A 25,288-nucleotide genomic window follows, 5' to 3' on the forward strand; every position below is an offset into this window, starting at 1 on the left:
CGCCATCTTCGGCCCCCTTGAGTGGGCGGCTGACCTACGGTAGTCTCTCTGGCTTGTGGCTTTGCTATCCTTTCACTCCCTTAGATGTGCATTACACAAAATATGCGGTTTTACATATGCCTGTAGCACCAGATCATTTCCTCTTGCATGCAGTTGTAAATACCGCATGTAAATAGGTTTGTTGTGTTATGTGATATTGTATGATGCATTATGTTTCCAGCTGATGTATTGTGTATTATTCATGTGAAAAGCCCGCTTTTCTTTTCTTTTAAATTCTAAGACCGTTGTAAGTGGACTTTATACGGTCTTTTCATGGACAATGTTTTTACTCAAGAAAAGGGGCTCATGTATAATCGCATGTACTTGTTTTTCTGTATGAAATGTTTATGCCTTTCTGTTGCAAGTTCTAAATAAAGAAATATGACCTGTATTAGGGGAGGGTGTGTGATGTCAGCACCAGGACGGATATAACTGTATTAGGGGAGTGTGTGTGACGTCAGCACCAGGCCGGATATACCTGTATTAGGGGAGGGTGTGTGATGTCAGCACCAGGCCGGATATACCTGTATTAGCGAAGGGTGTGTGATGTCAGCACCAGGCCAGATATGCCTGTATCAGGGGAGGGTGCATGACGTCAGCACCAGGCCAGATATACCTGTATATGGGGAGGGTGCGTGACGTCAGCACCAGGCCAGATATACCTGTATTAGGGGAGGGTGTGTGACGTCAGCACCGGGCCGGATATACCTGTATTAGGGAAGGGTGTGTGACGTCAGCACCAGGCCAGATATGCCTGTATTAGGGGAGGGTGTGTGACATCAGCACCAGGCTGGATGTACCTGTATTAGGGGAGGAGCTGTGTGTTAGCTGAGCTCCTGACTTCCAGAGTAGGCCGAAAAGCCTGGGACTTGATTAGGGGATTTATCCCCAGTGCTATGGAGCCTCCTGGGGCTGCTGCCCAGGAGAGCCCCCCGGTCACCGGGCCTAGTCCGGGCCCAGCCCCAATGTCATCAGGGGCAGGTGGCCGGAAGGGGATTTTGAAGATGCCTAAGGGGGAGAGCTCGGGACGGGCCCCTCTGAATGATTCAACTAAAAGTTCCAGCTGCCCGGATGGACAAGGAACTATGAAGGTCTCCCAAGTCAGCTTAATACTGCCTAGCGGAAGGCCGCTTATCCCCCCACCTAAGCTGCAGGCTACAGTTGGTTTTGCCCCAGTGCCAGGTGAGCCCAGAGCCCATGTTGCTGCAGGGCCCCCAGTGGCTGAAAGTGTTCCAGAGGTTCGGATGCCTGTGCTGCTGAATATCCCTGATGCCGGGCCCAGGGTGGTTGCGGAGGTGCCCAGTGTGGACAATGACCCTAAAGGTACTTCTGCTGTGAACATGTCTGTGCCAGTGGGGAAGGAGGAGGATGGTGTGCTGCCTGAGCCAAATGACTTTATTGTGCCTGTGAGAGGTGAAGAAAGTGGGGCTGCGGTGTTGGTGCCTGTTATAACAATGCCTGCTGTCCGGGTACAGGCTGAGGAGTTGCCGGCTGCAAGGCGAGAAATAGTGATCAACCCGGCACCTGTGGAAGAGGGAGAGCCGCGGGTTAATAAGGATGGTGCTCCGGAGCGGCGGCTGGTCAGCGGGGAGGTGCTGGCGTCCCCGTCCGTGGATGCGGACAGCTCGCGGGTCCCGGCGGGTGACGCCAGCACTGAAGTGCAGATGAGTGGAGAGATGGCCGCCGTGCTCGGGGAGACGGCCGCGGCGCCTGGTGATGACGCGGCATCGGCAGCCGCGGATGACGCGGCCGGCTGCGTGGAGCAGGCGGCGGAGAAGAAGGAGGATGGCGGCTGCAGGGACGCGGCGGGTGACGGCGTGGTAGCGCCTGTATGCCCGGTCCGCGAGAATAAAGATGGCGGCGGCTGCAGCCGCCCGGCGGGTGACGTCAGTGCCCCTGAGCCGGAGCTGTATATGGTATGTGGGGATGAGGTGGCCCTGGCGGAGGAGGTGGTGGGCGCCCAGGGTGCCTCTGATGGGATCATTGTACCTGACTATGTAAAGACTCCTGCAGTTACCATGCTGCAGGGTGCTGTGCCTGCACTGGACAATGGTGTTATGCTTGCTGGGACTGACAATGAGGTGCTGGTGGGCACTGTTGCCAGTGCAGGGGGAGGGGGTGGTATAGTTGTTTCCATAAAGGAATGTGTTGTGCCCCCATTGGGAACTGTTGTGCAGGGTATAGTGGCTGATGGGGGGGAGCTGATGAATGCAGCACATGCCAGCACAGGGGAGGGGGCTGATACTGCTGTTACTGTGGGTGTAAGCCAGCCAGTGGAAGAGACTGTTATGTGTGTGCAGGACTTGCAATCCAGAGTGCTGGCTCTGGAAACTAGGATTGTTAGGCTGCTGAACAAAATTACAATCAAAAAGAAGGAGAGGAACAACGCCTTCAGCACCAAAAGACCGATGCTCAATGCGTTGATCCAAGAATTGCAGGCAGAGCTAAAAATTAGAAATGAGGAGAAGGATGCGCTGAAATTAAAAATTGCTGAGCTGCAGGGAAAAGAGGTGACTGAGAGTGCAGAACTTCCCCCTAACAAGAGTTCGGATGAGGTGGAAGTGGGATCGGAAGGGGATAACCCTCTGTATGACCGCATTCGAATATTGGAGGAGGGGGGTGTGCCAGGTCCAATATTGCAGCCAGAGGAGATGGAGTGCCAGCCCTCGGTTAAAGGGGTAACGGTTGAGACTGTGTTTGGGGACAAAATTAGGGTGGTGAATGAGGGTACTGATGTTGCTGTTAAAGAAAAACAAAAGAGAGGGGAAGGTGAAAGGCGGAAGGCTGGGGGTGCAGGTGGGCCCAGTACGGCAGTTCGGGTGGCGTCTCCTGTGCGTGCTGCGCCCTCAGTGGCTCCTGTGACCCCTGCGGCATCGGTATCCTCCGCAGTGCCGGTGGTGGTGCCGCCTGTGGTTTCTTACGCTGGGATCCTGTCTGCAGGTCCGGTGCGGGTGGAGACAGCCAGGCCCAAGCCTACATGGGGACAGCCAGCAAAGAGGAGGAATGCTGTCCAGCTTAAATGGGTAACAGAAGGGTTAACTCCTACCTCCGCTGATGTTCTGGATAGGCTCTTTCTTCTGGGCTTTAAAAAAGAGGATTTCTTTGCATGTATACACCCGGTAGGCGCCCCTGAATTCGATATCAGTTTCATGACATACTATGGCTTACAGAAGTTTTGGTCCAAGTGGGGGGAGGTGAAGCATAACGACTGGTGGAATAAATTTAAGGCCTATGCCATAACCAGACAAGAAAGAGTTAAAGTGAATGTACTCGTTCGGAATGAGTCCCTGAGCCCATCGGATATTTGTTTCTGGCTGCAGAGGCATGGGGCGAAGCTTTTGTCCCCTTTAGAGAAGGTCCCAGGGGCTAGGGATGTGTGGGGTGGGGCATGGGCGGTCTATGCAAATTTAAGGGAAGGTTGCCACATACCGTCAGCTGCATTCATAGGCAAGGATAGGGTGCAGTGCTTTTACCCCGGTCAGCCCAGGGAGTGTCACAGGTGTGGGGACTTTCGCCACTATAGTCGTGACTGTCCAAGCCAAAAGTGTTCAAGATGTAATAGCCTCGGGCATCTGGCCAAAGATTGCGACAAAATAGTTTGTAATTTGTGTGGGGATGATGGCCATGCCTTTTCTAGCTGCCCGATGGCTTTCCACAACACCTCTTTAGACAGGGAGATGGAGGGGGCGGCAGTGGAGGTGGAGGGTGGGCTGGTGGGGGCTCCATCGGTGGTGTCGGCTGGAGTCGTGATCCAGTCGGGCCTTTCCGGGGGGCCCCAGCAGCCCAATCCTGGCCCCCTGTCGGCTCTGACCTCCCAGTTGCAGAGGGTAGTGGAGGGACCCTCTGGTGTGTCTGATAAGGTGGTGGCTCGGAAGAGCGGAGTGGAAAATGCCCCTTTTCAGCTGGTGGGGAAAGGGAAGGGGAAGAAAAAGAAGGATAAGGCGGACAAGCAGATTAGCCTGTCAAACAGCTTTTTCTCCCTGGCAAGCGAAGAGGAGGCAGAGGAGGAAGGGGACGTGGTGAAGGAGGCGGACGGCAGTCTTGTGCTGAGGCCAAAGAGGCAGAGGTTGAGGAAGAAAAGAAAGGTGGATGAGCAGCCTAGCCTTGCCCAGGAGAAAGCAAACGAGGGGGTAGAGCCCTTTGTCCTGAAGTGTAGGTCCTTCCTGAAAAATACCGCTTCTGGGGTTCAGAAAAAAGTATGCACGGTGGAGGACTTGGCGCCTCAATTGAGGACGGATGGGGTGGAAGATGTGCTGGTGGAGCAGAAGGTAACGGGACCGGTGGTTCAGCTGGGACAGGGTGACGGCCAGGTAGGCGTCGCGGGGCCTCCCCTGTCTGGCGCTGTCCCTGATCCGGATCCCGGTGGCTCTAACCTCATCGGTCCTCATGTCGACCCAGGGCCTCCCGTGGTGGTCGACAACACTCCTCGGGGTATACCTCTGGGGGCATCGCTGGCTCAGGTGTCTGGGGGCGGTGTTCCTGACAAGGGGGTTCTTGAGGAAGTCAAGAAGGTTGTCGAGATAATAGAGGTGGTGGAAGATGATATCCTGCCGATTGTGGAGGAGGAGGATGTCGGCCCGGGGGTCAGTGTTAAGAGGTGGGGGTCGGATGACGACCTTCAGGATAAGCGTGTGAAGAGGAAGTGATCTGGTCCCTACGCTCGGTGACTCTGAAGGATGGCCCCCCAGCCCATAAGATTTGCCACACACAATGTGGCATCTATCTTGTCCGTACGTGCTCGGCAGTTAGCTTATGATTTTTTCAATTCCTTAAATGTAGATTTTGTTTTTTTGCAGGAGACCAGATTGAGGCGGCTCGCGGATATTCACAAGGCAAAAACCGAGTGGAGACGTGGGCCGTCCTTCTGGTCTCTGGCTGCCGAGCCGTACGGAGGGCTGGGGATTCTTTTTACCACCGAAGTTACCATCCAGCGAGTCATCGAGGTACAAGTAGGCAGGTGTATGGTTTTGGATGTCAATCTGAAGGGGCACGACCTGAGGCTTATTAATATCTATGGGCCCCAGACTAAGTGGGACAGGAAGTGTCTCTTCAGAGAGATAAAACCGTATCTCTTCGTAGCCCGGCAGATAGTCTTTGGCGGTGATTTTAACACCATAATTAGGCCCAAAGACAGGGGAGGGTCAAGGGCTACTCTGGGCTACGACTCCCTCTTTCTAGTGAGTATGATTAGACAGTCGGGTCTGGTGGATGTGCACGTTCGACACTCCCCAGACCTCACGGGGTTCACCTATCATAGAGGTAGTTGTAGGAGTAGAATAGATAGGGTTTTTGTTAAGGAGAGCTCGAAAACCTCGGTTCCCAAGCTGAGGCCGGTAGAGTTCTCCGATCACGTTTGTCTGTGTGTATCCTTGAACGCCTCAGAGTCCCCTCAGAAAGGCCGGGGCCTTTGGCGCTTGAACTCCAAACTCCTTGAGAGGGAAGAGGTTAGACAGTCCTTCAGGGACTTCTTTCAATCTCAGGAGTCACTTTTGGAGGCGGGTTGGAACAGGTCTGAGTGGTGGGAGGTATGTAAAAAAAGGACTCGCAGCTTTTTTCGCGACCTCGTAGCCAGAGAGAACTTGGTCAGGAACCGTGTCTACTGTGCCTTGAGAAAGAAATTGGATTTCCTGATCTCTGAGCAGGGTGATGGTGGGGAAATCTCCCGGGTGAAAGCTCAGATGAAGGAGTACCAGTACAACCGTTATGCTTCTTTGATTTTGGAAAGGGATTATGGGAAATACCACTCGCCTGATCCCTACCAGAATTGCAGGAGTTCGGTTGACTGTAAGGAGGTGAGAGGGTTGTATGATGGCCAGGGTGTCCTCCGCGTGGATCGGGAGGGCATCCTGGGAGTTGTGCAATCCTTCTACTCCGACCTTCTATCTGAGAAGCCGCCTATCAGAGAGAAGATGGAACGGTTTCTTTTGGAGACGCCAGGTCTCGAGAGTCATGGTAGTGCTCTTGATTCCCTTGGGGAGGAGATAACGGTGGACGAGGTCAAGAAGGCCATAGGCTCCTTGTCTATGAAAAAGGCCCCGGGTCCGGATGGGTTAACCTCCGAATTCTTTAAGTGTTTCTGTGACCTCTTGGCCCCTCGTCTTGTGGAAGTATTTAATGAGTGCCTGGGTGAGGGCCTGCTCCCTCCTTCCATGAGACTGTCTGCCCTTATCTTGCTCTCCAAAGGGAGGGACCCGTCCCGTGTTGAGAACTGGCGCCCCATCGCCCTTCTCGATACGGATAGGAAGATTCTGGCAAAGGTGCTTTTTAACAGACTGATGGAAGTTTCCGAGTCTTTGCTTTCGCCTTCTCAGCACTGCACTGTGAAAGGCAGGAGCACTTTTAGTGCTGTCCTTGGCATCCGGGAGGCCGTGGAGCGGTGCAGGGCTGAGAAGTGGGGAAAGTACCTGCTGGCGTTGGATCAGGCAAAGGCTTTTGACAGGGTAAACCACGAATACCTGTGGGCTCTACTGGCTAGGTATGGCCTCCCAGTGAGGGTGGTAAATTGGCTGCGGGTAATCTACAGGCAAGCCGAGAGCTTCCCTCTTGTGAATGGTTGGGTAGGTCCGACCTTTTCAGTGAATTCGGGTGTTCGGCAGGGCTGCCCTCTAAGCCCCCTCCTGTATGTTTTTGCCATCGACCCCTTCATTAGAAGGCTGGAGGGTGGCATTGTGAGGGGAGTCCAGCTGAGCCCGGAGCATTCGCTGGAGGCAGTGGCCTACGCGGACGATGTCACCGTCATCCTGTCGGATCCATCGGAGGCGGATGCGGTGGTATCGGCCATCCAGGAATACTCGTTGGCGTCGGGTTCCCTGGTCAATCAGGACAAGAGTGAGGTTTTCTGGATGGGGGAGGAGGGCCAGGAATTTGACCTTCCGGATGGTCTCCCCCGGGCGAGCCAGGTGATCAAAGTTTTAGGCATCGAATTTGGCCCGGGCGATTACGCCACGCGAAATTGGGATTCCAGACTGGTAGAGGCCGGCCAGAAGGTAGAGCGCTGGAAGAGGTGGAAGCTGTCTCTCAGGGAAAGGGTGGACCTGATCAAGACTTACCTGATCCCTGTGTTCTTGTACGTCAGCTATGTGTGCCTTTTGCCAGAGTCGAGATGGGCGAAGATTTATGCTTTGTTTTTCCAGATGCTCTGGGGAAACAAACTAAATCTGATCAAGAGGACTGTCACCTACAGGTCGAGGAGGGAAGGAGGCCTGGGTATGGTCAACCCGGTGCTATTCTTTTTGATGACCTTTATTAAATTACATCTGTCAAGCCTCCAATTAGAGGCTCCTCCTCGATGGGTAGAAGGTTTCAGAGTCTGGGTGTCTCCTTTCCTCAACGCATGGTTAGAGGGAGGGTGTGTTAAAAGCCTGCGAGTCCGCCGTGGATACCTCCCGGCCTACGTGGCTCCTGTCTTGAAAGTGACAAGGCGGTGGGGCCTGGAAGCGGGAACAGTCAAAGGTTCTTCTAGAAGGGAGCTGGAGAAGAAGGTTTTGCAGTCCCACTTCCGGGAACAGCTGTCACTGAGGGACTGCCCGGGTAATTTGTCATCAGAGGGGCTGGCCCTTGTTAATTCCGGGAGGATCCCTCTGAAATATCAAGACATTGCCTGGCTCTCCTTCCACGGGAGGCTTTACGTGAGGGGAAACCTGAAGCATAGAAATGCCGATGATCGTGGTTGTCCACGGGAGGAGTGTCTGGGGGAGGAGGAGACTATGGACCATTTCTTGCTCAGGTGTCCCTTCAATGTGGAGGTTTACAAGGGTGTTTCCAGGGCCTTGGGAATCCCGTGCCTTTCGGGGCTCAGTTACCCGGAGTGGGCCTATGGGGCGTTCAAGCGTCCGGGTCGGTTTGAGTTATCCACTTTGTTCTTAGTCAGCATAGTTGTTAGATATTTCACGTGGAATGCACGGTGTCAGGTATCCATTAGGCAGAAAGTCCTCCCCTGTGTGGTGGTGGTTACTGACATTTTGCACGAGGTGTGGAAATTGAGGGATCTGGAGAGACGCCGGATGGAGGCCGGGAGATGGGCCAGGCTGTGGCGCCATCTTCGGCCCCCTTGAGTGGGCGGCTGACTTACGGTAGTCTCTCTGGCTTGTGGCTTTGCTATCCTTTCACTCCCTTAGATGTGCATTACACAAAATATGCGGTTTTACATATGCCTGTAGCACCAGATCATTTCCTCTTGCATGCAGTTGTAAATACCGCATGTAAATAAGTTTGTTGTGTTATGTGATATTGTATGATGCATTATGTTTCCAGCTGATGTATTGTGTATTATTCATGTGAAAAGCCCGCTTTTCTTTTCTTTTAAATTCTAAGACCGTTGTAGGTGGACTTTATACGGTCTTTTCATGGACAATGTTTTTACTCAAGAAAAGGGGCTCATGTATAATCGCACGTACTTGTTTTTCTGTATGAAATGTTTATGCCTTTCTGTTGCAAGTTCTAAATAAAGAAATATGACCTGTATTAGGGGAGGGTGTTTGATGTCAGCACCAGGCCGGATATACCTGTATTAGGGGAGGGTGTGTGATGTCAGCACCAGTCCGGATATACCTGTATTAGGGGAGGGTGTGTGATGTCAGCACCAGGCCGGATATACCTGTATTAGGGGAGGAGCTGTGTTGCTGAGCTCCTGACTTCCAGGGTAGGCCGAAAAGCCTGGGACTCGATTAGGGGATTTATCCCCAGTGCTATGGAGCCTCCTGGGGCTGCTGCCCAGGAGAGCCCCCCGGCTGCCGGGCCCAGTCCGGGCCTAGCCCCAATGTCATCTGGGGCAGGTGGCCGAAAGGGGGTTTTGGAGGTGCCTAAGGGGGAGAGCTCATGCTGGGCCCCCCTGAGTGATTCGGATGAAAGCTCCTGCTGCTCTGATGGACAAGAACCGGTGAAGGCTTCTCAAGTCAGCCTGATTCTGCCTAGTGGGAGGCCGCTTATCCCCCCACCTAAGCTACAGCCTGCAGTCGTTTTGGCCCTGGTGACAGGTGAGCCCAAAGTCCCTGTTGCCGCAGGGCCCCCGGTGGCTGAAGACTTCCCTGTGCCTCAAGGGCCTGTGATGGTGGATGTCCCTGGTGCCGGGCCCACGGTGGTTGGGGAAGAGCCTAGTGAGAGCAGTGACCCCAAAGGTACATCTGCTGGGTATGTGCCTTTACTGGTGGGAGAAGAGGTGGATGGCGTGCTGCAGGCGTCTACAGACTTTAATAAGCCTATGTGTGGAGGAGCCAGTGTGCCTGCGGTGTTGGTGCCTCTTACCATGGAGCCTGCTGCCCGGGTGCAGGCTGAGGAGGTGCCGGCTTCAGGGCGCGAGGTGGCGGTCGGCCTGGCGCCTGTGGTGAAGAGTGAGGCGCAGGCTGGCGTGGATGGTGCCCCAGAACAACTTCTGACTGGCGGGGAAGTGCTGGCGTCCCTGTCCGTGGATGCGGACAGCTCGCGGGTCCCGGCGGGTGACGTCAGCGGAGGAGAACGAGCGGTCGGGGAGCCGGCGCCGGCACCTGGAGATGACGCGGCCGGCTGTATGAAGCAAGCGGCGGGGATGGAGGTCGATGGCGGCCCCGGTGACGCGGCGGGAGATGGCGAGGCAGCGCCTGAGAGCCCGGTCCGCGTGAGTAAAGATGGCGGCGGCCAGTACTGTTTGGCGGGTGACGTCACTGCCCCTGTGCTGCCCCTGTGCTGGCTCTGCAGTCGGTTTGTGGTGACGGGGGGGCTCTGGCGGAGGAGTTGGGCGCCCAGGGTACCCCTGGTAAGGGGGTTGTGCTGGACTGTTTAAAGACTCCTGAAATTGTCATACTGCAGGGCACTGTGCCTGCGCTGGGGAGTGTTGCTGTGTCTACAATGTCTGATAATGAGGAGCTGGTGAATGCTGATACCAGTGCAGGGGGGGGGGGGGGGGGGCTTTGGGGCTGGTGCAGCTGTTACCATGGTGAAATGTGTTGTGCCCACATTGGAAAGTGACATTCAGTGTGTAGTGTCTGATGGGGGGGAGCTGGTGAATACAGTGCATGTCAGCACAGGGGAGGGGACTGGTACAGTTGTTGCTATGGACATAGACCAACCTGTGGAAGGGACTTCTGTGTGTATACAGGACTTGCAGTCCAGAGTGCTGGCTCTGGAAACTAGGTCTGTTAGACTGTTGAACAAAATTGCGATTAAAAAGAAGGAAAGGAACAACGCTTTCAGCACCAAAAGACCGGTGCTTAATGCGTTGATCCAAGAGCTGCAGACAGAATTAAAAATTAGAAGTGAGGAGAAGGAGGCACTGAAATTAAAAATTGCTGAACTGCAGGGGAAAGAGGTAATGGAGAGTGCGGGGCTCTCCCCTAACAAGGGATCGGATGTGGTGGAAACGGGAATGGAGGGGGATAACCCTCTCTATGACCAGAATGTTGGAGGAGGAGGGTGTGCCAGGTCCAGTATTGCAGTCAGAAGAGATGGAGACCCAGCCCTCGGTTAAAGGGGTAACAGTTGAGACCGTGTTTGGGGACAAAATTAGGGTTGTGGATGCAGGTGCTGATGTCGCTGTTAAGGAAAAACAAAAGAAAGGGGAAGCTGAAAGGCGGAGGGCTGGGGGTGCTGGTGGGCCCAGTATGGTGGTGCGTGAGGTGTCTCCTGTGCGCATTACAACCTCAGTAGCTCCTGTGGCCCCTGCGGCGCTGGTACCTCCAGCAAAGTCGGTGGGGGTGCCGCCCGTGGTTTCCTACGCTGGGATTCTGTCTGCGGGTCCGGTGCGAGTAGAGACAGCCAGGCCCAAGCCTACATGGGGACAGCCGGCGAAGAGGAGGAATGCTGTTCAGTTAAAGTGGGTGGCAGAGGGGTTAACTCCTACCTCTGCTGACGTCCTGGATAGGCTATTCCTCCTGGGCTTCAAGAAGGAGGACTTCTTTGCATGTATACACCCGGTGGGCGCCCCTGAGTTCGATATCAGTTTCATGACATACTATGGCTTACAGAAGTTCTGGTCCAAGTGGGGGGAAGTGAAACATAACGAATGGTGGAATAAATTTAAGGCCTTTGCCATAACCAGGCAAGAAAGGGTAAAAGTGAATGTACTTGTCCGGAATGAGTCCCTGAGCCCCTCGGATATTTGTTTCTGGCTGCAGAGGCATGGGGCGAAGCTTTTATCCCCTTTAGAGAAGGTTCCAGGGGCTAGGGATGTGTGGGGTGGGGCATGGGCGGTCTATGCGAATTTAAGGGAAGGTTGCCACATACCATCAGCTGCATTCATAGGCAAGGATAGGGTGCAGTGCTTTTACCCCGGCCAGCCTAGAGAGTGTCATAGGTGTGGGGACTTCCGCCACTTTAGTCGTGACTGTCCAAGTCAAAAGTGTTCAAAATGTAATAGTCTCGGGCATGTGGCTAAAGACTGTGACAAAATAGTTTGCAATTTGTGTGGGGATGATGGCCATGCCTTCTCTAGCTGCCCGATGGCTTTCCACAACACCTCTTTAGATGGGGAGTTGGAGGGGGCGGCAGTGGAGGTGGAGAGGGGGCTGGTGGGGGTTCCGTTGGTGGTGTCGGCTGGAGGCGTGGTCCAGGCGGGCCTTTCCGTGGGCCCCCAGCAGCCTAATCCTGGCCCCCTGTTGGCCCCGACCTCCCAATCACAGAGGGTAGAGGAAGGACCCTCTGGTGTGTCTGACAGGGTGGTGGTTCGGGAGAACGGAGTGAAAGATGTCCCTTTCCAGCTGGTGGGGAAAGGGAAGAATAAAAAGGTTAGGGCAGATAAGCAGATCAGCCTGTCAAATAGTTTCTTCTCCCTGACAAGTGAAGAGGAGGCGGAAGGGGAGGGGGATGTGGTAAAAGAGTCAGACGGCAGTCTTGTGTTGAGGCCGAGGAGGCAGAGACAAAGGAAGAAAAGGAAGGTGGATGAGCAGCCCTGTCCTGTCCAGGAGAAAGCAAGCGAGGGGGTAGAGCCTTTTGTTCTGAAGTGTAGGTCCTTCCTGAAAAAGGGCGCCTCTGTGGTTCAAAAAAAAGTATGCACGGTGGAGGACTTGGCACCTCAATTGAGGGCGGACGTGGTTGAGGATGAGCTGGTGGAGCAGAAGGTAACGAGACCGGTGGTTCAGCTGGGACAGGGTGACGGCCAGGTAGGCATCACAGGGCCTCCCCTGTCTGGTGCTGTCCCCGATCCGGACCCCGATGGCTCGAACCCCGTTGGTCCTCATGTCGACCCAGGTCCTCCCTTGGTGGTCGACAGCACTCCTCAGGGTGTTCCTCTGGGGGCATCGCTGGCTCAGGTGTCTGGGGGCGGTGTTCCTGACAAGGAGGTCTTTGAGGAAGATAAGAAGGTTGTTGAGGTAGAAGATGGGGTGGAAGATGGCATCTTGTTGGTTGTGGAGGAGGAGGATGTCGGCCCGGGGGTCAGTGTTAAGAGGTGGGGGTCGGATGAGGATCTCCAGGAAAAGCGTGTGAAGAGGAAGTGATCTGGTCCCTACGCTCGGTGGCTCTGAAGGATGGCCCCCCAGCCCATAAGATTTACCACCCACAATGTGGCATCTATCTTGTCCGTGCGTGCTCGGCAGTTAGCTTATGATTTTTTCAATTCCTTAAATGTAGATTTTGTTTTTTTGCAGGAGACCAGATTGAGGCGGCTCGCGGATATTCACAAGGCAAAAACCGAGTGGAGGCGTGGGCCGTCCTTCTGGTCTCTGGCTGCCGAGCCGTACGGTGGGCTGGGGATTCTTTTTACCACCGAAGTTACCATCCAGCGAGTCATCGAGGTACAAGTAGGCAGGTGTATGGTTTTGGATGTCAATCTGAAGGGACACGACCTGAGACTTGTTAATATCTATGGTCCCCAGACTAAATGGGACAGGAAGTGTCTTTTCAGAGAGATAAAGCCATATCTCTTTGTAGCCCGGCAGATAGTCTTTGGCGGTGATTTTAACACCATAATTAGGCCCAAAGACAGGGGAGGGTCAAGGACTACTCTGGGCTACGACTCCCTCTTTCTAGTGAGTATGATTAGGCAGTCGGGTCTGGTGGATGTGCACGTTCGACACTCCCCAGACCTCACGGGGTTCACCTTTCATAGAGGTAGTTGTAGGAGTAGAATAGATAGGGTTTTTGTTAAGGAGAGCTCGAAAACCTCGGTTCCCAAGCTGAGGCCGGTAGAGTTTTCCGATCACGTTTGTCTGTGTGTATCCTTGAACGCCTCAAAGTCCCCTCAGAAGGGCCGGGGCCTTTGGCGCTTGAACTCCAAGCTCCTTGAGAGGGAAGAGGTTAGACAGTCTTTCAGGGACTTCTTTCAATCTCAGGAGTCACTTTTGGAGGCAGGTTGGAACATGTCTGAGTGGTGGGAGGTATGTAAAAAAAGGACTCGCAGCTTTTTTCGCGACCTCGTAGCCAGAGAGAACTTGGTCAGGAACCGTGTCTACTGTGCCTTGAGAAAGAAATTAGATTTCCTGATCTCGGAGCGGGGCGATAGTGGGGAAATCTCCCGGGTGAAGGCTCAGATGAAGGAGTACCAGTACAGCCGATACACTTCTTTGATTTTGGAGAGGGATTATGGGAAATACCACTCGCCTGATCCCTACCAGAATTGCAGGAGTTCGGGTGACTGTAAGGAGGTGAGGGGGTTGTATGATGGCCAGGGTGTCCTCCGTGAGGATCGGGAGGGCATCCTGGGAGTCGTGCAAACCTTCTACTCCGACCTTCTATCTGAGAAGCCGCCTATCAGAGAGAAGATGGAACGATTTCTTTTGGAGACACCAGGTCTCGAGACCCATGGTAGTGCTCTTGAATCCCTTGGCGAGGAGATAACGGTGGACGAGGTCAAGAAGGCCATAGGCTCCTTGTCTATGAAAAAGGCCCCAGGTCTGGATGGGTTAACCTCCGAGTTCTTCAAGTGTTTTTGCGACCTCTTGGCCCCTCGTCTCGCGGAAGTATTCAATGAGTGCTTGGGTGACGGCTTGCTCCCTCCTTCCATGAGATTGTCTGCCCTTATCTTACTTTCCAAAGGGAAGGACCCGTCCCGTATTGAGAACTGGCGCCCTATCGCCCTTCTTGATACGGATAGGAAGATTCTGGCAAAGGTGCTCTTTAACAGACTAATGGAGGTTTCCGAGTCTTTGCTTTCGCCTTCTCAGCATTGCACTGTGAAAGGCAGGAGCACTTTTAGTGCTGTCCTTGGCATCCGGGAGGCCGTGGAGCGGTGCAGGGCTGAGAAGTGGGGAAAGTACTTGCTGGCGTTGGATCAGGCAAAGGCTTTTGACAGGGTGAATCACGAGTACCTGTGGGCTCTACTGGCTAGGTATGGCCTCCCAGTGAGGGTGGTAAATTGGCTGCGGGTAATCTACAGGCAAGCCGAGAGCTTCCCTCTTGTTAATGGTTGGGTAGGTCCGGCCTTTTCAGTGAATTCGGGTGTTCGGCAGGGCTGCCCTCTAAGCCCCCTCCTGTATGTTTTTGCCATTGACCCCTTCATTAGAAGGCTGGAGGGTGGCATTGTGAGGGGAGTCCAGCTGAGCCCGGAACATTCGCTGGAGGCAGTGGCCTACGCGGACGATGTCACCGTCATCCTGTCGGATCCGTCGGAGGCGGATGCGGTGGTATCGGCCATCCAGGAATACTCGGTGGCGTCGGGTTCCCTGGTCAACCAGGACAAGAGTGAGGTTTTCTGGATGGGGGAGGAAGGCCAGGAATTTGACCTTCCTGATGGTCTCCCCCGGGCGAGCCAGGTGATCAAAGTCTTAGGCATCGAATTTGGCCCGGGCGATTACGCCAACTCGAAATTGGGATTCAAGACTGGTAGAGGCCGGCCAGAAGGTAGAGCGCTGGAAGAGGTGGAAGCTGTCCCTCAGGGAAAGGGTGGACCTGATCAAGACTTACCTGATCCCTGTGTTTTTGTACGTCAGCTATGTGTGCCTTTTGCCAGAGTCGAGGTGGGCAAAGATTTATGCTTTGTTTTTCCAGATGCTCTGGGGAAACAAACTGAATCTGATCAAGAGGACTGTCACCTACAGGTCGAGGAGGGAAGGAGGCCTGGGTATGGTCAACCCAGTGCTATTCTTTTTGATGACCTGTATTAAATTACATCTGTCAAGCCTCCAATTAGAGGCTCCTCCTCGATGGGTAGAAGGTTTCAGAGTCTGGGTGTCTCCTTTCCTCAACGCATGGTTAGAGGGAGGGAGTGTTAAAAGTTTGCGATTCCGCCGTGGATACCTCCCAGCCTACGTGGCTCCTGTCTTGAAGGTGACAAGACGGTTGGGCCTGGAAGCAGGAACAGTCAAAGGTTCTTCTAGAAGGGAGCTGGAGAAGAAGGTTTTGCAGTCCCACTTCCGGGAACAGCTGTCACTGAGGGACTGCCTGGGTAATTTGTCATCGGAGGGGCTGGCCCTTGTTAATTCCGGGAGGATCCCTCTGAAATATCAAGACATTGCCTGGCTCTCCTTCCATGGGAGACTCTACGTGAGGGGAAACCTGAAGCATAGAAATGCCGATGATCGTGGTTGTCCACGGGAGGAGTGTCTGGGGGAGGAGGAGTTCATGGACCATTTCCTGCTCAGGTGTCCCTTCAATGTGGAGGTTTACAAGGGAGTTTCCAGGGCCTTGGGAATTCCGTGCCTTTCGGGGCTCAGTTACCCGGAGTGGGCCTATGGGGCGTTCAAGCGTCCGGGTCGGTTTGAGTTATCCACTTTGTTCTTAGTCAGCATAGTTGTTAGATATTTCACGTGGAATGCACGGTGTCAGGTATCCATTAGGCAGAAAGTCCTCCCCTGTGTGGTGGTGGTTACTGACATTTTGCACGAGGTGTGGAAATTGAGGGATCTGGAGAGACGCCGGATGGAGGCCGGGAGATGGGCCAGGCTGTGGAGCCATCTTCGGCCCCCTTGAGTGGGCGGCTGACTTGCGGTAGTCTCTCTGGCTTGTGGCTTTGCTATCCTTTCACTCCCTTAGATGTGCATTACACAAAATATGCGGTTTTACATATGCCTGTAGCACCAGATCATTTCCTCTTGCATGCAGTTGTAAATACCGCATGTAAATAAGTTTGTTGTGTTATGTGATATTGTATGATGCATTATGTTTCCAGCTGATGTATTGTTGTATTATTCATGTGATAAGCCCGCTTTTCTTTTCTTTTAATTCTAAGACCGATGTAAGTGGACTTTATACGGTCTTTTCATGGACAATGTTTTTACTCAAGAAAAGGGGCTCATGTATAATCGTATGTACTCGTTTTTCTGTATGAAATGTTGGGGCGAAATGTAATAGGGTGCGATTTTTGGACGAGTTCCAAACTCACCAGAAATCGCACCTTTAAAAATCGCGTTTTTTGCCGCGAATTCGCATATGTAATGAGATGCGAATTAGCGGCAAAAAATGCGATTTGCCGCGATTTCCAGTCATGAAAATGTGCGCATTTTCAGTCATGAAAATGTGCGCATTTTCATATATGCGATTTTGGGTAAAAAAATAAAATAAAAAAAAAAAACGGCGTGGGGTCCCCCCTCCAGAGCATAACCAGCCCCGGGCTGAAAGAGCCGGTCCTGGTTTCATAAAATCACAGGAACAAACAAGTTGGGGTTCCGTGCATTTTATAAAACCAGCACCAGGCTCAAGGGCCGGTCCTGGTTCCCAAAATACGGGGGACAAAATGACTAGGGGTCCCCCGTATTTCAAGAACCAGCACCGGGCCCAACCAGCCAGCAGGGTAATGCCACAGCCGGGGGGAGACTTTTTATACAAGTCCCCCCGGCCAAAGCATTTAGCCCTCTGACCGGTCAGCATGGGCAGGGGTCCTGGGGGAGTGGGGACCCCCCCAAAGAAGGGGTCCCCCCCCTCCAGAACTTACCAGCCCATGCTGAAGCCCGGGGCTGTCCTCGATGCCCCTGGGCGGTGGGCATCGAGCTGATATTTGGTGTAAAAAAATAGAGAAACTATTGTTTTTTACTGTGTCACTACAAGTGCCAGCAAGCCTCCCCAGCAAGCTGGGACTTGGAGAACCACAAGTCCCAGCCTGCTGGGCATTAAAGGGCCCGCTGGCACTTGTAGTTCCACAGTTAAAAAAATAGTGCACAAAACACACTGACACACATTTTAAATAAAACTTTAATACACACATTACACACATACTAATACTTACCTATCTTCTTCCCGTAGGTAGCCCTGGTCCTGATGTCCTCCGGTCCTGTGTCGGCGTTCCTCTTCATGTCGACGTCCTTCTTGAAGTCGACGTCCCTGTCGGCGATGGCGTCCGGTGTCCGGGTCCGACGAAATCCATGGAGGAAGCTGTGGAAGGAAACCATACTCACCTGTCCCAGCGCGACGTAGTCCAGGTAAGGGTCTTTGCAAAAAAACAAACCGACACCCGAATCCAGCCGGACAGAGAGCCGCACGGTGTTTACATCGTGCGGCTCCGCCTCCCGAATGCCGCTATTGGCCGCCTTGCGGCCTAGCGGCCAATCAGGAGCCGCTAGGCCGCAAGGCGGCCAATAGCGGCATTCGGGAGGCGGAGCCGCACGATGTAAACAAACACACGTGCGTCTCCGTCAGTCCGGTCTGGTTCGGGTGTCGGTTTGTTTTTTTGCAAAGACCCTTACCTGGACTACGTCGCGCTGGGACAGGTGAGTATGGTTTCCTTCCACAGCTTCCTCCATGGATTTCGTCGGACCCGGACACCGGACGCCATCGCCGACAGGGACGTCGACTTCAAGAAGGACGTCGACATGAAGAGGAACGCCGACACAGGACCGGAGGACATCAGGACCAGGGCTACCTACGGGAAGAAGATAGGTAAGTATTAGTATGTGTGTAATGTGTGTATTAAAGTTTTATTTAAAATGTGTGTCAGTGTGTTTTGTGCACTATTTTTTTAACTGTGGAACTACAAGTGCCAGCGGGCCCTTTAATGCCCAGCAGGCTGGGACTTGTGGTTCTCCAAGTCCCAGCTTGCTGGGGAGGCTTGCTGGCACTTGTAGTGCCACAGTAAAAAACAATAGTTTCTCTATTTTTTTACACCAAATATCAGCTCAATGCCCACCGCCCAGGGGCATCGAGGACAGCCCCGGGCTTCAGCATGGGCTGGTAAGTTCTGGAGGGGGGGGACCCCTTCTTTGGGGGGGTCCCCACTCCCCCAGGACCCCTGCCCATGCTGACCGGTCAGAGGGCTAAATGCTTTGGCCGGGGGGACTTGTATAAAAAGTCTCCCCCCGGCTGTGGCATTACCCTGCTGGCTGGTTGGGCCCGGTGCTGGTTCTTGAAATACGGGGGACCCCTAGTCATTTTGTCCCCCGTATTTTGGGAACCAGGACCGGCCCTTGAGCCTGGTGCTGGTTTTATAAAATGCACGGAACCCCAACTTGTTTGTTCCTGTGATTTTATGAAACCAGGACCGGCTCTTTCAGCCCGGGGCTGGTTATGCTCTGGAGGGGGGACCCCACGCCGTTTTTTTTTTTTACTTTAACTTTTAGCCTTTTTTTGGACAGAACCATGCACAGATCACACAGATTTGTGCATGGTTCTGTAAAAATCGCCAGCAAGAAGCTGGTCTATTTTTTTTGCGTTTTTTGGTAAGGTCCCATATGCGACTTTAGAACTCGCATCCTATTACATATGCGAGTTCTATAGTTTCCTATGGGAAAACATCTGGATGCGATTTTCAGTGTGACTGAAAATCGCATCTTTAAAATGTGCGATTTCGCGGTAAAAAGTGCGCTTTTTACCGCGATTTTTAACCTATTAAATGTGCGATTTTCGGAAAATGTGCGATTTCGGCCGTTTTTGACCAAAAATCGCACATGTCTAAAAAATCGCACCCTATTACATTTCGCCCTTGATGTCTTTCTGTTGCAAGTTCTAAATAAAGAAATATCACCTGTATTAGGGGAGGGTGCGTGACATCAGCACCAGGTCGGATATGCCTGTATTAGGGGAGGGTGTGTGACGTCAGCACCAGGCCGGATATACCTGTATTAGGGGAGGGTGTGTGATGTCAGCACCAGGCCGGATATACCTGTATTAGGGGAGGGTGTGTGATGTCAGCACCAGGCCGGATATACCTGTATTAGGGGAGGGTGTGTGATGTCAGCACAGGGCCGGATCTGTCGTTATTTATTACATCCGCTACACACTAAACTACTCCCCCACTGACACCAAAATTGATGGCAGCGGGGACACATCCACACTTGCCGATGGTAGCAGGTAAGGGAGTGGTGGGGGCAGGGGCAGCGATTGTGAACGTTAACGAGGACCTCGGATGAGGGAGGGGGTCATTAGCGACACAGTCTATGTGTTCTTGTATTGCTATATATGGACTCATTGAATTTAGGAAATAACTGCTGCCATAGAGAGAGTAAGTGACACAAGAGAAGCCAGCCTGGTACCATCAATGTTACCTTTATCCGTGTGGTTATTCCTTTCTGTACGTGGACTCATTGCCTGTAAGAAGAGAGGGAACATGGAAAGGGGTTAAAGGACTTGTCACTTGGCCACACCCTCATCCACAGGCCACGCCCTATGTCCTGCAGTAGCGGTACTCAAACTATTTTGCTCTGTGACCCCATCAGACAATAAAAAAAATTACAGGACCCCAGCAAGTTACTGCAGAAGGTCATCACATCACACGTGTAGTCAGCAGACAGCACATACATGGCAGCATTGTGGGGGCACAGAGTGATGGGAGGAGTCTGATATACCATAACCCATCCCATCACACGTGTAGTCAGCAGACAGCATATACATGGCAGCATTGTGGAGGCACAGAGTGATGGGAGGAGTCTGATATACCATAACCCATCACATGTTTGGTCAGCAGACAGCACATACATGGCAGCATTGTGGGGGAACAGAGTGATGGGAGGAGTCTGATATACCATAACCCATCACATGTGCAGACAGCACATAAGTGGCAACATTGTGGGGGCACAGAGTGATGGGAGGAGTCTGATATACCATAACCCGTCACATCACACGTGTAGTCAGCAGACAGCACATACATGGCAGCATTGTGGAGGCACAACATGATGGGTGGAGTCTGATATACCATAACCCATCACATCACACGTGTAATAGGGAAAGACAGCACATACATGGCAGCATTGTGGAGGCACAGAGTGATGGAAGGAGTCTAATATACCATAACCCATCACATCACACGGGTAGTCAGCAGACAGCACATACATGGCAGCATTGTGGAGGCACAGAGTGATGGGAGGAGTCTAATATACCATAACCCATCACATCACACGTGTAGTCAGCAGACAGCACAGACATGGCAGCATTGTGGTGGCACAGAGTGATGGGAGGAGTCTAATATACCATAACCCATCACATCACACGTGTAGTCAGCAGACAGCACATACATGGCAGCATTGTGGAGGAGTGATGGGAGGAGTCTGATATACCATAACCCATCACATCACATGTGTAGTCAGCAGACAGCACATACATGGCAGCATTGTGGAGGCACAGAGTGATGGGAGGAGTCTGATATACCATAACCCATCACATGTGTAGTCAGCAGACGGCACATACATGGCAGCATTGTGGAGGCACAGAGTGATGGGAGGAGTCGAATATACCATAACCTATCACATCACACGTGTAGTCAGCAAACAGCACATGCATGGCAGCATTGTGGGGGCACAGAGTGATGGGAGGAGTCTAATATACCATAACCCATCACATCACACGTGTAGTCAGCAGACAGCACATACATGGCAGCATTGTGGGGGCACAGAGTGATGGAAGGAGTCTAATATACCATAACCCATCACATCACACGGGTAGTCAGCAGACAGCACATACATGGCAGCATTGTGGAGGCACAGAGTGATGGGAGGAGTCTAATATACCATAACCCATCACATCACAGGTGTAGTCAGCAGACAGCACATACATGGCAGCATTGTGGAGACACAGAGTGATGGGAGGAGTCTGATATACCATAACCCATCACATCACACGTGTAGTCAGCAGACAGCACATACATGGCAGCATTGTGGAGGAGTGATGGGAGGAGTCTGATATACCATAACCCATCACATCACATGTGTAGTCAGCAGACAGCACATACATGGCAGCATTGTGGAGGCACAGAGTGATGGGAGTAGTCTGATATACCATAACCCATCACGTCACACGTGTAGTCAGCAAACAGCACATGCATGGCAGCATTGTGGGGGCACAGAGTGATGGGAGGAGTCTAATATACCATAACCCATCACATCACATGTGTAGTCAGCAGACAGCACATGCATGGCAGCATTGTGGGGGCACAGAATGATGGCAGGAGTCTAATATACCATAACCCATCACATCACACGTGTAGTCAACAGACAGCACATGCATGGCAGCACTGTGGAGGCACAGAGTGATGGGAGGAGTCTAATATACCATAACCCATCACATCACACGTGTAGTCAGCAGACAGCACATACATGGCAGCATTGTGGAGGCACAGAGTGATGGGAGGAGACTGATATACCATAACCCATCACATCACATGTGTAGTCAGCAGACAGCACATACATGGCAGCACTGTGAAGGCACAGAGTGATGGGAGGAGTCTAATATACCATACCCATCACACCACTTGTGTAGTCAGCAGACAGCACATACATGGCAGAACTGTGGAGGCACAGAGTGATGGGAGGAGCCTAATATACCATAACCCATCACATCACACGTGTAGTCAGCAGACAGCACATACATGGCAGCATTGTGGTGGCACAGAGTGATGGGAGGAGCCTAATATACCATAACCCATCACATCACACGTGTAGTCAGCAGACAGCACATACATGGCAGCATTGTGGAGGCACAGAGTGATGGGAGGAGCCTAATATACCATAACCCATCACATCACACGTGTAGTCAGCAAACAGCACACACACACATGGCAGCATTGTCTGGCACAGAATGATGGGAGGAGTCTGATATACCATAACCCATCACATCACACGTGTAGTCAGCAGACAGCACATACATGGCAGCATTGTGGAGGCACAGAGTGATGGGAGGAGCCTAATATACCATAACCCATCACATCACACGTGTAGTCAGCAAACAGCACAGACATGACTGCATTGTGGAGGCACAGAGTGATGGGAGGAGTCTAATATACCATAACCCATCACATCACCCGTGTAGTCAGCAGACAGCACATACATGGCAGCATTGTGGAGGCACAGAGTGATGGGAGGAGTCTGATATACCATAACCCATCACATCACACGTGTAGTCAGCAAACAGCACAGACATGGCAGCATTGTGAAGGCACAGAGTGATGAGAGGAGTCTGATATACCATAACCCATCACATCACACGTGTAGTCAGCAGACAGCACCTACATGGCAGCATTGAGGAGGCACAGAGTGATGGGAAGAGTCTAATATACCATAACCCATCACATCACATGTGTAGTCAGCAGACGGCATATACATGGCAGCATTGTGGGGGCACAGAGTGATGGGAGGAGTCTAATATATCATAACCCATCACATCACATGTGTAGTCAGCAGGCAGCACATACATGGCAGCATTGTGGAGGCACAGAGTGATGGGAGGAGTCTAATATACCATAACCCATCACATCACAGGTGTAGTCAGCAGACGGCATATACATGGCAGCATTGTGGGGGCACAGAGTGATGGGAGGAGTCTAATATATCATAACCCATCACATCACATGTGTAGTCAGCAGGCAGCACATACATGGCAGCATTGTGGAGGCACAGAGTGATGGGAGGAGTCTAATATACCATAACCCATCACATCACAGGTGTAGTCAGCAGACAGCACATACATGGCAGCATTGTGGAGGCACAGAGTGATGGGAGGAGTCTAATATACCATAACCCATCACATCACACGTGTAGTCAGCAGACAGCACATACATGGCAGCATTGTGGGGGCACAGAGTGATGGGAGGAGTCTAATATACCATACCCATCACACCACACCACACGTGTAGTCAGCAGACAGCACATACATGGCAGCATTGTGGAGGCACAGAGTGATGAGAGGAGTCTGATATACCATAACCCATCACATCACATGTGTAGTCAGCAGACGGCATATACATGGCAGCATTGTGGGGGCACAGAGTGATGGGAGGAGTCTAATATACCATAACCCATCACATCACACGTGTAGTCAGCAGACAGCACATACATGGCAGCATTGTGGGGGCACAGAGTGATGGGAGGAGCCTAATATACCATAACCCATCACATCACAGGTGTAGTCAGCAGACAGCACATACATGGCAGCATTGTGGGGGCACAGAGTGATAGGAGGAGTCTAATATACCATAACCCATCACATCACACGTGTAGTCAGCAGACAGCACATACATGGCAGCATTGTGGGGGCACAGAGTGATGGGAGGAGTCTGATATACCATAACCCAACCTTTGTCAGGGTGTGAGCTACTTTTGGAAAATGAAACCTGTGGAAGAGCTACTAAAATGTTGTCCTGTGCGAGCGGCCACAGGTCTCCGACTGGTCTGCAGAAACATGGTCGCCGGCCTCCTGCACTGAGGACGTTTCTAGTGCAGGAGGCCGCTACAGAGACAGAGGGGTTGTGGGCATAGGCGTGTGTACTGGGTGCACAGGCACCTCCTAATGACTGCCACACACACCCCCCCGCACGATAGGAGCACCTTCTAGTGACTGACACACCCCCCCGCACGATAGGAGCACCTTCTAGTGACTGCAGTCACCACACGTCTGGGAGGAAGTACCAGGTCCCGACTCCCCAGTCCTCACACAATGCTGGTGCCGCTCAGAGGGGGGAAAGAGTTCCACGATTCGCGGGTTAGGGTTAGACATTAGCAGGGAGGGTTAGTGATAGGCTGCAGTGTGGGGTGTGGTTAGGTTTAGTAGGCGGGGTATGGGGGGTTAGGCATTATCATGGAGAGTTAGTGTTAGGCTGCAGAGGGGGGTAGGGTTGGGGTTAGGCTGTACGGTACTTGTTTCCTATCTGGGCGCCCACGATTTTAATCGCGGGCATCGGGGGTAAAATCGTGGCCATCGCGGCCGATAAAAAATCGGGTGCGATGGGCCAGACGCGATGCCTGCGATTTTCCCATAGAGAACAATGTTAAATGCCTCAATTTACCCGCGATGACCGCGATTTACCATAGGAAACAATGTTAAATGGATCAATTTCCCCAAATTATCATAGGGAACAATGGGAAATGTGGCAAAAACACCCCTGAACATAAAAATGTCCCCCCAAAAGTAGTTAACGCCACCCCGCCATCAACGTGAACCCGAAGCGTGGCGAGCGCAGCGAGCCCACGTCCTCTGACCTTTTCATGCCCTACTATCCACTAGGGCGTGGAGTGAGAATAGAATAGTGTGGCGAGCGCAGCGAGGCGAGCGCAGCGAGCCCCGCGAGGGGACGCGGATACCTTCACAGGTAAACGCGTCCCTTCGCGGGCTTCCCAGGTGTCCACGTCGCCATGGACACCTGGGAAGCCCGCGAGGGGACGCGTATAACTGTGAAGGTATCCGCGTGCGCTCGCCACACTATTCTATTCTCACTCCACGCCCTAGTGGATAGTAGGGCATGAAAAGGTCGGAGGACGCGTACCGCCGCCCCTCGCGGGCTCGCTGTGCTCGCCACGCTTCGGGTTCACGTTGATGGCGGGGTGGCGTCAACTACTTTTGGGGGGACATTTTTATGTTCAGGGGTGTTTTTGCCACATTTCCCATTGTTCCCTATGATAATTTGGGGAAATTGATCCATTTAACATTGTTTCCTATGGTAAATCGCGGTCATCGCGGGTAAATTGAGGCATTTAACATTGTTCTCTATGGGAAAATCGCGGGCATCGCGTCGGTCGCATCGCATGTCATTATAATGACATGCGATGTACCCGCGATGCCCGCGATGGGCGCCCAGATAGGAAACAAGTACCGGCTGTACTGTGGGGGGTGTGGTTAGGTTTAGTAGGCGGGGTATGGGGGTTAGTGTTAGGCTGCAGAGGGGTGTAGGGTTGGGGTTAGGCTGAAGTCAGGGGGGGTAGTAAGGTTTAGTAGGAGGCGGGGTATGGGAGTTAGGCATTAGTGGGGAGGGTTAGTGTTAGGCTGCAGAGGGGGGTAGTAAGGTTTAGTAGGCGGGGAATGGGGGTTAGGGTTGGACATTAGCGGGGAGGGTTAGTGTTAGGCTGCAGAGGGGGGTAGGGTTGGGGTTAGGCTGCAGTGCGGGGGGGAGGGTAGTAAGGTTTTGTAGGTAGGGTATGGGATACGATTAGGCTATAACTCCCAGTATATGAGCTATAGACTTGTTCTGTTGTGTAATGTTAGAATGGCGTAT

The 25,288-nt window shown here is 52.7% G+C and overlaps 1 protein-coding gene across 1 annotated transcript in view; it reads right to left on the reverse strand.

Annotated features, from left to right (window-relative positions):
• Positions 1 to 25,288, reverse strand: part of SPEF1 (sperm flagellar and cilia associated 1) — a 101,299-nt gene that overhangs the window by 27,061 nt on the left and 48,950 nt on the right. Inside the window, exon 4 of the mRNA XM_083158440.1 lies at positions 19,359 to 19,401. Within this exon, the coding sequence (XP_083014566.1) occupies positions 19,359 to 19,401 (43 nt within the window). The remainder of the gene's footprint in view (positions 1 to 19,358; positions 19,402 to 25,288) is intronic.

The sequence above is a fragment of the Crinia signifera genome, chromosome 1 (genome assembly GCF_055691185.1).
Source record: "Crinia signifera chromosome 1, ASM5569118v1, whole genome shotgun sequence".
Taxonomy (NCBI): Eukaryota; Metazoa; Chordata; class Amphibia; order Anura; family Myobatrachidae; genus Crinia; species Crinia signifera.